Here is a 16,148-nt window from a genome sequence, read left to right as displayed (position 1 = left end):
CTCGTCCTCAGTTTCTCCCTAAGGTGGTTTCAGCGTTTCACCTGAACCAACCTATTGTGGTGCCTGCGGCTACTAGGGACTTGGAGGACTCCAAGTTGCTAGACGTTGTCAGGGCCCTGAAAATATATGTTTCCAGGACGGCTGGAGTCAGAAAATCTGACTCGCTGTTTATCCTGTATGCACCCAACAAGCTGGGTGCTCCTGCTTCTAAGCAGACTATTGCTCGTTGGATTTGTAGTACAATTCAGCTTGCACATTCTGTGGCAGGCCTGCCACAGCCAAAAATCTGTAAATGCCCACTCCACAAGGAAGGTGGGCTCATCTTGGGCGGCTGCCCGAGGGGTCTCGGCTTTACAACTTTGCCGAGCAGCTACTTGGTCAGGAGCAAATACGTTTGTAAAATTCTACAAAATTGATACCCTGGCTGAGGAGGACCTGGAGTTCTCTCATTTGGTGCTGCAGAGTCATCCGCACTCTCCCGCCCGTTTGGGAGCTTTGGTATAATCCCCATGGTCCTTACGGAGTTCCCAGCATCCACTAGGACGTCAGAGAAAATAAGAATTTACTTACCGATAATTCTATTTCTCGTAGTCCGTAGTGGATGCTGGGCGCCCATCCCAAGTGCGGATTGTCTGCAATACTTGTACATAGTTATTGTTACAAAAATCGGGTTATTATTGTTGGGAGCCATCTTTTCAGAGGCTCCTCTGTTATCATGCTGTTAACTGGGTTTAGATCACGAGTTATACGGTGTGATTGGTGTGGCTGGTATGAGTCTTACCCGTGATTCAAAATCCTTCCTTATTGTGTACGCTCGTCCGGGCACAGTATCCTAACTGAGGCTTGGAGGAGGGTCATAGGGGGAGGAGCCAGTGCACACCAGGTAGTTCTAAAGCTTTACTTTTGTGCCCAGTCTCCTGCGGAGCCGCTATTCCCCATGGTCCTTACGGAGTCCCCAGCATCCACTACGGACTACGAGAAATAGAATTATCGGTAAGTAAATTCTTATTTTTTTTCTTTTTTTCCTTTTCTCTCTGTGAATCCAGTGTACAATTGTTCCCGTCATATATTACGTTATTTCGTTACCTATTCTACAGATGAGATGCACTACAAGTATTCTCTGGGGGTGCATTTTCACCGTCAAATGCACAAACCAATAATTTTTTACCAGCACGGTAACTCCAGTTACCTTTTGGCATCTATCAAATTATATATTATAGGTACAGAACTGCCTACAACGGACGCTGCTGACAGGTCTGGCGGGGGAGGGAGCTTCAGGCAATGTCACCCAACTCCTCAACAGTGGGTGGTCTGGTGGGGAATAATTGAGTGAGTATTTATATTTATTATTTATTTCTTACTAGACGGAAAGAAGATTTCTAACTGGTTGAGAATATTCTTCAGAGCTCCTAATTTTTCTACGGCCCTTCTCCGCCTATGCTAAGGGGTGAAGGTCGGGCGGAGTTGGTATGTATGTTTTCTCTAAGATAAATCGCAAGAGATTACTTTGGAGGCTTCAATAAATAAGCACTATGGTTGACAGCCCTCGGGTGCATGACGAGACTGGGCAAACAACCAGGGGGGCAGTGATCCGTCAAGGTTAAGAAAAGAATAACCTGACATATATTGCACTGATTGAGTAGGGGCTGTGAGCCCATCCTAAACAGGGAGGTTTTCATGCTTAAGACTTCCTCCATCTGCACATGTGTAACAAGATGTTCTAAGACGTCAATAAGACCCCTTTTCCTGCCTTAGAGTACGAGTGGTAAGATGTGCTGGCTCTCGTAACGGTGTGCGAACCGTTAGAGGCGTAACTAACTAGAGGCGATCAGTACATGCTTCCATCTGTCTAAATAAGTTTTTCTTTGACTAGCGGAACATATCCGAAGGTTAACCACATATACTTACCAGGCTGTTAGGGAGGTTAACATCCCGATCTCAGCTATGTCTCTCTATAGTTTTCTGTGGCAACAGAATTTCGGTTTCCACAGAAGGGGAAAAGGATCTCATAACGTTGGTAGCGCACCTCGGCCTAGTTGTCAAACATGACATTCTTACTCATTACAGTCCCACTGCAAAACAGGGGTCATGTGTAGGCTGACATTGACAAGAAAATATAACCTCTAGTTCCAAGACCATCTCAAACAGAACTGAGAGATCGCTGTTTCGGTAAAAGGGTTAAGGTTACCGAGTTGGAAGGCAATTTCCATGGGAGGGTAAGCCTTCCTTGGCCCAATAATTTTCAGACAACTGAAATCAGATTCTGCCTACCGGATTTCATAGAAATATACCAATAGGCAGTAGCAGTTATTCTGACCAATTATTCAACTAGTTTAGTTCTCGAATCGGGCTGGTGAGGCTATTCACAATGGCCAATAACAGGTCTATACACAAACGCTCCTTGAACCTCTTATAAGGGGTAAGGATTGGAAGGTCTAGAGAGACCGGATTCGAGACTTGAGAAGACAATTTGGTATCAAAAGGGTTTGTCTCCCTATATTACTGATAGATATTGACAACACCTAAGCCGTCATTCCGTTCAAAAGCGAAGGCATTATTAACAACGTTTCTGAGTTTACTGCAAGAAGATTGTCTGGGACCAAACTAATACAGTGCCTGTCCACAATAAGTTATCCAGCGGGCTGCGCTATTATTATTATTATTAATATCCATTTATCGAATTTTTCTGTTCATCTTTTCCTTTTGTCCTATTTAATGCATTCATTGCGAATACTCCACTTATTATTACTATTTTTCATACAATTACCAACTATGTATATGTCCCCTTGATACGGACCCTTGTTTGCCGTGGCAATGGGCAGTGCGGTGTATGTTGCCTAGGTGACGCGCACTGCGGTGTCCGTTGCCACGGTAACCCTCACGCCCATCCGTTACTATGGTTGCGGCTGGATGACAGATAAACCCCCGCTGCGACCTAGCCACTGATACAAGCCAGATTCGACGACCGCGTCATTCGGGCGCGACACTCAGGCCGGATGCGGCGGCTAGCGATACGCCCAGTGGGGACGCTCACGTGCCGTCGCTCAGACTCCCTGTCGCGGACTAATGACGTGTAGCCCGTACGATAGGTGCTAGTTTTTCATTAAGTGCTAAACATCCACCTGTTTATATTTAGGCCGGCTGATTCTATGCAATATATGGATAAGACCTCGAGTCATATTTATATAGGGCTGATGGGAGACTCTTTTGCATTCCACTTCGGGCTTTATACTATCCCGCTCCCCACATTACATTATGTTAGTCACGTGATCTGTTCCTATAGAATCGAACAAGTCATATTTATAAAGAATAAAGTACATTATATATATGAATAATTATGTGTTGATTATCCAATATTTTAAATTGTCTGTCTGTCATTATTGGTCATATAATGAGAGTATTTGGTCACTGTCAATCACATATGCAAATGAGCAACCATATTGAAAAGGGTATAAAAACCCTGGATAGCAGCACCTTCAATACCTTGAAAAAGTTGCGTGAACGCAACGAAACGCGTTGGCGATTGGTGCTGTGCGTGCCCACTGTCTGCAATTTCATTGCCTGAGGAATTTCTACCTGGACCAGGTCCCCACTATTGTCTCAACCTGTGGACCCCGTTAGAAGAACATCCATCCCCACCGTGGAAACTTTACACAGCTAAACAAGGGACAAGCTTCTGCGGATGCCTACCGCTTAAACACCTTGAACAACTGCTGGTGGTAATTATTATACATGATGGAACATTAACGGGATACCTAGAGTCTATCAATAGGGGACTGTTTCATTGGAACAGGTTTGAACTGCTTTCATTAATTCTCATTAGGACTGAGAGGGGCACAGCTGCTTTGAGATCTGACACCCAATTGTGTTCTCCAATATACATCTTTTACTGTGTTTTTCTTAACTATTTTAAAAAGATTCTCTTTTATTTCAATAAATGTGTTTTTTCATGTGACCTTCCTCTCTCATATATGACCAAATAGCGCTTTAATTTTCTTTTGTATATACTTGTGGCTTGGGGGTCTGACCAACCCCGTTTTGTTTTAGCTGCTGTGGTGCACCTCCCCTATCAGCGCCTGGAGAAAATCCACCTCAGGGTGTTTTTCTTTACCTGTCCACAATAAGTTATCCAGCGGGCTGCGCTATTATTATTATTATTAATATCCCTACTCTCAGGGAGGAAAAGGGTTCTCTTTGAATCCTGTTTTGTCGTACCCATAACGGTCACACTGATATTCATTTTCACGTTTTTTTGACCCAATTTATACTGGCCTACTTATTCCGGAGAAATCAACCCAATCGCTCATTGCAGGACTGGGCTTGGAGGAGTCATAGTGTCTTTGGACATAAAGGATGCATTCCTTCCTATCCCGCATTGGACTACTCACCAAGCATACTTAGGATTCGTACTGGTGAGAGATCATTGCTAGTTGTGACTTAGCCATTCGGTCTATCCTCAGCCCTGAGAATTTTTACAGGAATCAGGGTGATAAGGGTCACAAGTTTGAGACCGTTGGAGGTACGATCAGGATGCTCTGCTGATATAAGCCATCTTCCAGGAACAGCTGCTCAAGGAAGCCGACTTCTCGATTTCTCGCTAAACGTGGGTGGATTGGAATTTCCAGGGATCCACCCTACTGCCAATTCAAGGGGTTCAATTTCCAGGTTTCATCTTGGAGACTGTACAAATACAGAGCAAGATCCAGGACATACTGAGGCGAGTAGCTCAGGTACTACAAGCACTGACGGTTTCTCTACCTCTGGGGTACAATTTCTCGGGAAGATGTTGCCATCTTTGGAGACTCTGCAGTACGACAGTTTTCACTACCAGCCTTTCCAGGTGAACCTCATTGCTCAGGGAGCAAAGTTCGCGTTGGTTTTCGATATCACAGGTTGTTGATTTCATTCATAAGCTTCCCTCATATTGGTGGTCGTTACTAACTAATCTCGCAGCAGGGAAGAGATTCGGCTTTTAGAATTGGGGGATCCTCACAACGGATGCCAGTTTCAAAGGTTGTAGTGCCATCCTAGAGGAACATCAGTTTCAGAACGGATAGACGTCACGAGAAAGTCTACCCATAGACATTCTCGAACTGAGTGCGGTTACAATACAACTTCTTTTAGCCGAAAACCTAGTGATGGGTCACCACTTAAATATGCAGTAGGACAATGTCACAACGACAGCATACCTAAACCATCAAGAAGGAACATGAGGGCATTAAAAGTAGCCACAAGGATATTGTTGTGGGCAGGAAGGCGCAACATCGTCCTTTTCAGTATAGTTCATTCCGGGAATGGAGCACTGGGAAACACTCTCAGTCGACAGAACATGCATCCAGGAATCGAGATGGTAATAGGGTGAGAGGGCTACCTCCTGTAGACCTACTGGCCTCTCGACACAACCATCAGCTACCCAGGTATGTGGCCAACACGTGGGATCTAGCAGCGTACGAACTGGACGCATGACACTTCCTTGGTCTTCCAGAAGTGTTTACAAAATTCCATCATTTCAGTTTCTACCCAGGGTATTAACGACGGCCAAACGGAAAGGAGTGTGGGCGACTTATCATTCCACCACACTGGTTCCGCAGCAGTTTGTGCTCGGTCTTGCGAGGTCTACTAGCGGAAGACCCCTGGAGACTATCTTTCAGAGAGAAGACTGAGGCGTCTATTCCTACAGTGATAGCGAAAGCCGGTCATGACCTTGCATTGTTACAAAAGATGGACTGGTGTCAGGACTACGAGTTGGATTCCAGGGGATTTCCTCTGTCTAGACTTTTATGTTTCTCCGGTCCGGTTTACAGGGTGACCTGTGTTAGGCTCCTTCATGTTTAAGATTTTCACCTCTCTCCATCCTTTTTCGACAGCGCTTAGCATCGTTACAGGAGGTCAGACTTTTTTAAGGGAAGTTCTGAGGATATCTCTTTTCCTGGCTCTCCACGGCGCCGTGGGGCCTAACCTTGAGGTGGGAATGTTTCAATTCAACGACGTCTGAGTTTTTAGTAGAGAGCAGGATGAATTACCTCTCCAGGACAGTCCTGTTGTTGCTTTAGTCAGGACCACATGGGTCTCTGATTGGGAACCCTATGATACCAGTGTCCACTTTCTATTTTTCCAGGGCGATAGGGCAGTACTCCTTACACGGACAGAGTTTTCTCCCATGGGTTGTTGGTTTTTTTTCCGTAGGCCAGCCTATGGTGATGCCATCTTTTCGATGGGACAGTGTCTTTAGAGGTTGTACGAGCTCTACGGATATCCGTGCAAGTTGAGTCGTCCATCTGAATATAGGACCGATTGTTCTCTTTGATAGTACAAGGAGCAGTTGGTCTGCGTCTACACAAACGCTGTCCAGTTAGATTAGGATTACCACTATGCAGTAATTATCCTGTGGTATACGGTTTCCGGTTCAGGCTGGTGCACATACCACCAGATCAGTGGGCACCTCATTGGTGACAGCCAGAGGTGCAGTTACTACTCAACATTACAGAGCGGCAACGTGGTCTTCAGACACACGGTCACAAGCTTCTTCATGTTTGATACTATTGCGTCCAGAGATTCGAAGTTTGGACGTCTGGTTTTACAGGCTACTGACAGCACTACCACCCTCGGGAGTAACTTTAGGATGTCCCCTAATGTATCTGATGTTCCAGTGTCCCCTAGTGGATGAAAGAGAAAAGAGGATTTTGGTACTTACCGATAAATCCATTTCTCTGAATCCTCTAGGGGACACTGGACGCCCGCCTCGGTGCTGTCAACCTGCTGTGTTACAGGTTCTTGTTGAACTGTTCGTGCAAACAGCATTGGTTTTCTGTTAACAGACTTCTAGGTTGCTGTTTGACTTTGCTGTACGGTGGGCTCCTCGCCATTGGTTTTGTAGTCTCATGTCCTAGTCTCTCCGTCAAATTTTCCAAACTAAGGGATAGGGGGCGTGAAGGGGGAGGAGACGGCTGTGCAGACTATGTTTTAATTTTAGATTGTGCCACACCTCCGGTTGCAAGACTTCACACCCGTAATGTATCTGATGTTCCAGTGTCCCCTAGAGGATTCAGAGAAATGGATTTATCGGTAAGTACCAAAATCCTCTCTTTGTCTGCCGTTTTCTCTTTGATAATTTTAAGAATTTTTCCCTTTTTAAGCGGAATATTCACACTAATCTGTCTTGGCCACTTGTTAAACTCATTAGAGAAATGATATGCACACTAGTTGGGGATGGAGGGACATAGTAGACTTGGGGGTAAATGTATCAAACTTTGGAAGGGGATATAGTACCAGCCAATCACCTTCTAACTGTCCTGTTAATTGCCTCTGTATGAAAATGAACAGGGGTTGATTGGTTGGTACATCATGTCTACACTTTATAACTCTCCTAGGTTTGATACTGCTCCCCCTTGATGAGAATCAGCTGGTGAACAGTAATGTCCCAAAATGCTAAAGGAAAAAACAACAACCTAATTTGAAGACCTTTTACAGTACTAGTAATGTTTTTGGGTGTGGATTCTATTTAGAGCATACAGCGCCTTATCTGTCTTATTTCCCAAGCAAAATAAACTTTGACCACCAAGTGTCAACCAAGCTGTAAATATTTCATAAAGTTTCCCATTCGGCTCCATCCAATAGTAGGAATTTATGTTTGGCCCCCTTAGTGGTGGGAATACAGCGTGACAAGCAATCCAACCAGCCTGGTTTTAGCCTTTGAGTTTCTGCTCCCTGTGAACCAAACATCCATATTTCCAGTTTTGTATCTGTTCCGGACAGTCTTTAGGTGGTAACATGTCAGCATGCAATTGGTTGTCCAATACTGTGTAATAGCAGATATGACTTGCCAGTGCCACCGTCTGGAGGCTTCAAGGACCATGAAAGTTCTGCTTTCTAATCATTGTGACACTTTCCAATAAACGTGTGTTTTTTTTTGTTTGTTTTTTTCTGTGAAGGTTAAATACCAACATTGAGTTGTGTCAAAGTTTGAGGAAACTGCTGGATGACAAAACGCTTCTAGAATCCTTAGACCCAGAAACCAGGTACAGTATACATAGCTTTCACAGTAATACAGCGGCTCCACGGCACAGTGTATTAAAGTGTTACACATATTTCTTCAAGAATCTTAATTTATTCCTTCTGACAGGAAAGGTCCTGTTCTGTCACATTGAGCAGATTTGTGATTTTACGTTATATTCTCCCCCCCCCCCCATTTGTTTGTGTTTCTGTTTTGTGTGTGGATGTATGGCTAGGGCTGGCACTTGTAAATGCGGGACCCAGTGCAATATACATAGCAGTCCCCTCGTCACACTGTACTGAGTATAGCTATGGGATACTGCGTAGTATAGGAACCCTTGGTCACCTCCCTAATGCAGCCCTTTATAGGGGATTCCAAAAGGTTGAATCCTTTTTGTGGCAATAGAAATGATGTTATATACCTTATTATAGGTATCACAAGTATAAAATAGACTGAGCACAGTATACAGCATAGACAAGCTCATGGTCAGATGATGCGCTCACATCTTCTATTGCCAATCTTTTTAGCCACTGTTAGCATTGGTTACTGTTAGCACTTGTTTGTGCTCTTTAGGCCTTACGGTCCTCTTAGGAGATCTTTAATTTTCCAGCAGACATTTGTTCTAAGCTGCGAAGCGTTAAACATCTCTATTGCTTTTAATCACTTTCTTTTTTGCTTTTTAAAGGCGGGTGGCAGAATTGTTTTTATTTGACTTTGAGATCAGTGGCATCCATATGGATGAAGAAAAGGTAGGTTCATTTCCATACAATGAATACAATTTATCACTGCGGTATTTGTTAATTTAAACTTGCAGCAATAACAATTTAAATCACAAGTGTGCTGTCTATTAAATTGACTCACAAAGCTAAAGGCCCGTACACACTGGTCGATATATCGGCCGTTCTCCTGAACGGCCGATATATCGCGGGACCGTCGGCCAGTGTGTACGGCCGATACGTCTGTGAACTCCGTCGTTCACAGACGTGTCGCGTCGGCCGCGCAGCACAGCCGACGGCCAATATATCTACCGATATATTGGCGCGTCGCTGTGTGTGTACGGGGCGGTCGGCCGACCGCCCGTACACATGCTGCGGCGGCCGGCAGGTATTGACAGGTGAACTGGGCGGGCGTGTGTACTAGTGATGAGCGGGTTCGGATCCTCGGAATCCGACCCGCCCGAACTTCACCTTTTTTTTACACGGGTCCGAGCGACTCGGATCCTCCCGCCTTGCTCGGTTAACCCGAGCGCGCCCGAACGTCATCATCCCGCTGTCGGATTCTCGCGAGACTCGGATTCTATATAAGGAGCCGCGCGTCGCCGCCATTTTCACACGTGCATTGAGATTGATAGGGAGAGGACGTGGCTGGCGTCCTCTCCGTTATAGTAGAACACAGAGTGACTTAGTTATAATTGTGGGGAGGATTGGGGACGGGGAGCAGCTGTTAGGGAGTACAGTGCAGGGTTTTGATTATACCACCAGTGAGTTTAATCCTTTGTTTCTCTGCCTGAAAAAAACGCCCCGACCACCATATCTGTGCTCACTCAGTGTGCTGCACTGCTGCATGATATATCTGTGCTGAGTGCACTGCTCTGCTCACACTGCCTAATTGTGGGGACTGGGGAGAAGTTATAGCAGGAGTACAGTGCACAGTTTTGCTGACAGTGACCACCAGTCCAGTATACGTTTGTCTGCCTGAAAAACACTCCTGTGTTTGTTTGTTTTTTTCTTTGTACTAGTTTAGCAGTCTGCTGACAGTGTCCACCAGGTCCGTTATACAGTATATTATATATATAAGCAGCAGTACGGTAGGCCACGGCTGTACCTACCTCTGTGTCGTCAGTGCACTTGTCGTCCATAAGTAATGTAATACTATACTATCCATCCATCTACATTGTATACCTGTGGTGTTTTTTTTTTCTTCATCCTAGTTTAGCAGTCTGCTGACAGTGTCCACCAGGTCCGTTATACAGTATATTATATATATAAGCAGCAGTACGGTAGGCCACGGCTGTACCTACCTCTGTGTCGTCAGTGCACTCGTCGTCCATAAGTAATGTAATACTATACTATCCATCCATCTACATTGTATACCTGTGTTGTTGTTTTTTTTCTTCATACTAATTTAGCAGTCTGCTGACAGTGTCCACCAGGTCCGTTATACAGTATATTATATATATAGGCAGCAGTACGGTAGGCCACGGCTGTACCTACCTCTGTGTCGTCACTCGTCGTCCATAAGTAATATAATACTATACTATCCATCCATCTACATTGTATACCTGTGGTGTTTTTTTTTTTTTTTTCTTCATACTAGTTTAGCAGTCTGCTGACAGTGTCCACCAGGTCCGTTATACAGTATATTATATATATAAGCAGCAGTACGGTAGGCCACGGCTGCACGGCTGTACCTACCTCTGTGTCGTCAGTGCACTCGTCGTCCATAAGTAATATAATACTATACTATCCACCCATCTACATTGTATACCTGTGGTGGCTTTTAGTTGTGCGCAAAATATGGAGAACAAAAATGTGGAGGTTAAAAAAGTAGGGAAAGATCAAGATCCACTTCCACCTCGTGCTGAAGCTGCTGCCACTAGTCATGGCCGAGACGATGAAATGCCATCAACGTCGTCTGCCAAGGCCGATGCCCAATGTCATAGTACAGAGCATGTAAAATCCAAAACACAAAAGATCAGTAAAAAAATGACCCAAAAATCAAAATTAAAAGCGTCTGAGGAGTAGCGTAAACTTGCCAATATGCCATTTACGACACGGAGTGGCAAGGAACGGCTGAGGCCCTGGCCTATGTTCATGGCTAGTGGTTCAGCTTCACATGAGGATGGAAGCACTCATCCTCTCGCTAGAAAAAAGAAAAGACTTGCTGCAAAAGCACAGCAAAGAACTGTGCGTTCTTCGAAATCCCAAATCCCCAAGGAGAGTCCAATTGTGTCGCCCCCTGCAAGTGTTGAAAGGAGCACCCGCAGTCCAGTTCCTGATAGTGAAATTAAAGATGTCAGTGTTGAAGTACACCAGGATGAGGATATGGGTGTTGCTGGCACTGGGGAGGAAATTGACAAGGAGGATTCTGATGGTGAGGTGGTTTGTTTAAGTCAGGCACCCGGGGAGACACCTGTTGTCCGTGGGAGGAATATGGCCATTGACATGCCTGGTGACAATACCAAAAAAATCAGCTCTTTATTGTGGAAGTATTTCAACAGAAATGCGGACAACATTTGTCAAGCCGTGTGTTGCCTTTGTCGAGCTGTAATAAGTAGGGGTAAGGACGTTAACCACCTCGGAACATCCTCCCTTATACGTCACCTGCAGCGCATTCATAATAAGTCAGTGACAAGTTCAAAAACTTTGGGCGACAGCGGAAGCAGTCCACTGACCAGTAAATCCCTTCCTCTTGTAACCAAGCTCGCGCAAACCACACCACCAACTCCCTCAGTGTCAATTTCCTCCTTACCCAGGAAAGCCAATAGTCCTGCAGGCCATGTCACTGGCAAGTCTGACGAGTCCTCTCCTGCCTGGGATTCCTCCGATGCATCCTTGAGTGTAATGCCTACTGCTGCTGGCGCTGCTGTTGTTGCTGCTGGGAGTCGATCGTCATCCCAGAGGGGAAGTCGGAAGACCACTTGTACTACTTCCAGTAAGCAATTGACTGTCCAACAGTCCTTTGCGAGGAAGATGAAATATCACAGCAGTCATCCTGTTGCAAAGCGGATAACTGAGGCCTTGACAACTATGTTGGTGTTAGACGTGCGTCCGGTATCCGCCGTTAGTTCACAGGGAACTAGACAATTTCTTGAGGTAGTGTGCCCCCGTTACCAAATACCATCTAGGTTCCACTTCTCTAGGCAGGCGATACCGAGAATGTACACGGACGTCAGAAAAAGACTCACCAGTGTCCTAAAAAATGCAGTTGTACCCAATGTCCACTTAACCACGGACATGTGGACAAGTGGAGCAGGGCAGGGTCAGGACTACATGACTGTGACAGCCCACTGGGTAGATGTATTGCCTCCCGCTGCAAGAACAGCAGCGGCGGCACCAGTAGCAGCATCTCGCAAACGCCAACTCGTTCCTAGGCAGGCTACGCTTTGTATCACCGCTTTCCAGAATAGGCACACAGCTGAAAACCTCTTACGGCAACTGAGGAAGATCATCGCAGAATGGCTTACCCCAATTGGACTCTCCTGGGGATTTGTGACATCGGACAACGCCAGCAATATTGTGAGTGCATTACATCTGGGCAAATTCCAGCACGTCCCATGTTTTGCACATACCTTGAATTTGGTGGTGCAGAATTATTTAAAAAACGACAGGGGCATGCAAGAGATGCTGTCTGTGGCCAGAAGAATTGCGGGCCACTTTCGGCGTACAGGCACCGCGTACAGAAGACTGGAGCACCATCAAAAACACCTGAACCTGCCCTGCCATCATCTGAAGCAAGAGGTGGTAACGAGGTGGAATTCAACCCTCTATATGCTTCAGAGGATGGAGGAGCAGCAAAAGGCCATTCAAGCCTATACATCTGGCCACGATATAGGCAAAGGAGGTGGAATGCACCTGTCTCAAGCGCAGTGGAGAATGATTTCAACGTTGTGCAAGGTTCTGCAACCTTTTTAACTTGCCACACGTTAAGTCAGTTCAGACACTGCCAGCCTGGGTCAGGTCATTCCCCTCATCAGGCTTTTGCAGAAAAAGCTGGAGGCATTGAAGGAGGAGCTAAAACAGAGCGATTCCGCTAGGCATGTGGGACTTGTGGATGGAGCCCTTCATTCGCTTAACCAGGATTCACGTGTGGTCAATCTGTTGAAATCAGAGCACTACATTTTGGCCACCGTGCTCGATCCTAGATTTAAAACCTACCTTGGATCTCTCTTTACGGCAGACACAAGTCTGCAGAGGTTCAAAAACCTGCTGGTGACAAAATTGTCAAGTCAAGCGGAACGCGACCTGTCAACATCTCCTCCTTCACATTCTCCCGCAACTGGGGGTGCGAGGAAAAGGCTACGAATTCCGAGCCCACCCGCTGGCGGTGATGCAGGGCAGTCTGGAGCGACTGCTGATGCTGACATCTGGTCCGGACTGAAGGACCTGCCAACGATTACTGACATGTCGTCTACTGTCACTGCATATGATTCTCTCACCATTGAAAGAATGGTGGAGGATTATATGAGTGACCACATCCAAGTAGGCACGTCAGACAGTCCGTACGTATACTGGCAGGAAAAAGAGGCAATTTGGAGGCCCTTGCACAAACTGGCTTTATTCTACCTAAGTTGCCCTCCCTCCAGTGTGTACTCCGAAAGAGTGTTTAGTGCCGCCGCTCACCTTGTCAGCAATCGGCGTACGAGGTTACTTCCAGAAAATGTGGAGAAGATGATGTTCATTAAAATGAATTATAATCAATTCCTCCATGGAGACATTCACCAGCAGCAATTGCCTCCAGAAAGTACACGGGGACCTGAGATGGTGGATTCCAGTGGGGACGAATTAATAATCTGTGAGGAGGGGGATGTACACAGTGAAAGGGGTGATGAATCGGACGATGATGATGAGGTGGACATCTTGCCTCTGTAGAGCCAGTTTGTGCAAGGAGAGATTGCTTCTTTTTTGGTGGGGGCCCAAACCAACCAGTCATTTCAGTCACAGTCGTGTGGCAGACCCTGTCGCTGAAATGATGGGTTGGTTAAAGTGTGTATGTCCTGTTTATACAACATAAGGGTGGGTGGGAGGGCCCAAGGACAATTCCATCTTGCACCTCCTTTTTTCTTTCATTTTTCTTTGCGTCATGTGCTGTTTTTGGAGTATTTTTTGGAAGGGCCATCCTGCGTGACACTGCAGTGCCACTCCTAGATGGGCCAGGTGTTTGTGTCGGCCACTAGGGTCGCTTAGCTTACTCACACAGCTACCTCATTGCGCCTCTTTTTTTTCTTTGCGTCATGTGCTGTTTGGGGAGTATTTTTTGGAAGGGCCATCCTGCCTGACACTGCAGTGCCACTCCTAGATGGGCCAGGTGTTTGTGTCGGCCACTTGTTTCGCTTAGCTTAGCCATCCAGCGACCTCAGGGCAAATTTTAGGACTAAAAATAATATTGTCAGGTGTGAGGTGTTCAGAATAGACTGGAAATGAGTGTAAATTATGGTTATTGAGGTTAATAATACTATGGGATCAAAATGACCCCCAAATTCAATGATTTAAGCTGTTTTTTAGGGTTTTTTGAAAAAAACACCTGAATCCAAAACACACCCGAATCCGACAAAAAAAAATCGGTGAGGTTTTGCCAAAACGCGTTCGAACCCAAAACACGGCCGCGGAACCGAACCCAAAACCAAAACGCAAAACCCGAAAAATTTCCGGTGCACATCACTAGTGTGTACACGCCCGCCCAGTTCATGACATCAGTCCCCGACGGATCGAGCAGTGTGTATGCTGAACACACTGCTCGATCCGTCCATGGATATATCTGCAGATCAATTGATCTGCAGATATATCTGTTAGTGTGTACCCACCTTTAGTAATGTAACAATTGTATTTTACGCACATAGGCAATAATACATACAATATGCTTACATTTAGTAGCATCTAAATGACACTTTCTTTAGTTTAGTAGTTAGGAACCTTTACGCATAATAAATGTTTAAAAGCAGGTTAATAGAAAGCAATTAATGCAAACCAACTGGCTGAGTATATTAAAATCAGAACTTTATAGTACATAATTGAAATAAATAAATCAATATTTATTTCAATAAATAGCAATAGCAGATCACCTAAATAATTATTTTTGCTCAGTATTTACTACAGAAGAAGGGATGGGGCCACAGTTAAGTTGCAAGGACATTCATAAAAATAAGGTAGATGAAAATACATTTACAGAGGAGAAGGTCCTAACAGAACTTTCAAAACTAAAAGTGGATAAATCAATGGGACCAGATGGGATACACCCAAGGATACTCAAGAGCTAAAAGATGTGCTGGTTACACCTTTAACAGAATTATTTAACCAGTCACTAAATACAGGTGCTATTCCAGAGGACTGGAAAAGAGTAAATGTAGTTCCACTGCACAAAAGTGGAAGCAAGGAAAAAGAAAGTAACTACAGACCAGTAAGCCTTACATCAGTAGTAGGGAAAGTAATGGAAAAACTATTATAAGAAAGAGTAGTGGAATATCTTAAATCAAACAACTTACAGGATACAAAACAGCATGGATTTACTGGTGGGAGATCATGCCAAACAAATCTTATTGACTTTTTTGACTCTGTGATGAAAATAATAGATCAAGGGGGAGCTGTAGATGTAGCATATCTAGACTTTAATAAGGCATTTGACACTGTCCCACATCGCAGACTGCTAAATAAACTTGAAAGCCTGGGGGTGGATAATAAATCAGTTAAATGGATAAGAACCTGGTTGCAGGATAGGAAACAGACAGTCGTAGTTAATGGAGTGCAATCTATGGAGGGAAATGTTACCAGTGGAGTACCCCAGGGATCTGTACTTGGTCCAGTTCTCTTTAATATCTTTGTTGGTGACATTGCAGATGGTATTGAAGGGAAGATATGCCTTTTTGCAGATGATACAAAGATATGCAACAGGGTAGACACCGGGAGGGGTCAAACAAATGATTAATGACCTAGATAGGCTTGAGAAATGGTCAAGAACGTGGCAACTACAGTTTAATGCTAAAAAATGCAAAATCATGCACTTGGGTCTCAAAAACCCAAAGGCTAAGTATAGTATCAAGGGTATTATAATGGAAACTACTGAGGAGGAAAGAGATTTAGGAGTCACTATTTCAAGTGACTTGAAGGCAGGAAAGCAATGCAACAAAGCAATGAGAAAGGCAAGTCAGATGCTTGGTTGCATAGGGAGAGGAATCAGTAGCAGGAAAAAAGAAGTGATAATGCCACTGTATAGGTCATTGGTACGGCCCCATCTGGAATACTGTGTCCAGTTCTGGAGACCCTATCTCCAGAAGGATATAAATACATTAGAGAGTGTACAAAGAAGGGCAACTAAAATGGTGCATGGCCTACATCACAAAACTTACCCGGAAAGGCTAAAAGATCTTAACATGTATAGTTTGGAGGAGAGAAGGGAAAGGGGGGACATGATAGAAACTTTCAAATATATCAAGGGTCTT

General features: G+C 44.9%; 1 protein-coding gene across 1 annotated transcript in view; it reads left to right on the top strand.

Annotated features, from left to right (window-relative positions):
• Positions 1 to 16,148, top strand: part of MIPEP (mitochondrial intermediate peptidase) — a 294,841-nt gene that overhangs the window by 33,478 nt on the left and 245,215 nt on the right. The window contains exons 4-5 of the mRNA XM_063951677.1: positions 7,932 to 8,018; positions 8,679 to 8,742. Coding sequence (XP_063807747.1) covers positions 7,932 to 8,018; positions 8,679 to 8,742 — 151 coding nt within the window. The remainder of the gene's footprint in view (positions 1 to 7,931; positions 8,019 to 8,678; positions 8,743 to 16,148) is intronic.

The sequence above is a fragment of the Pseudophryne corroboree genome, chromosome 2 (assembly GCF_028390025.1).
Source record: "Pseudophryne corroboree isolate aPseCor3 chromosome 2, aPseCor3.hap2, whole genome shotgun sequence".
In the NCBI taxonomy this organism is placed as follows: domain Eukaryota; kingdom Metazoa; phylum Chordata; class Amphibia; order Anura; family Myobatrachidae; genus Pseudophryne; species Pseudophryne corroboree.
The sequence above is the reverse complement of the archived record's forward strand: the minus strand, read 5'-3'. Positions and strand labels throughout refer to the sequence as shown.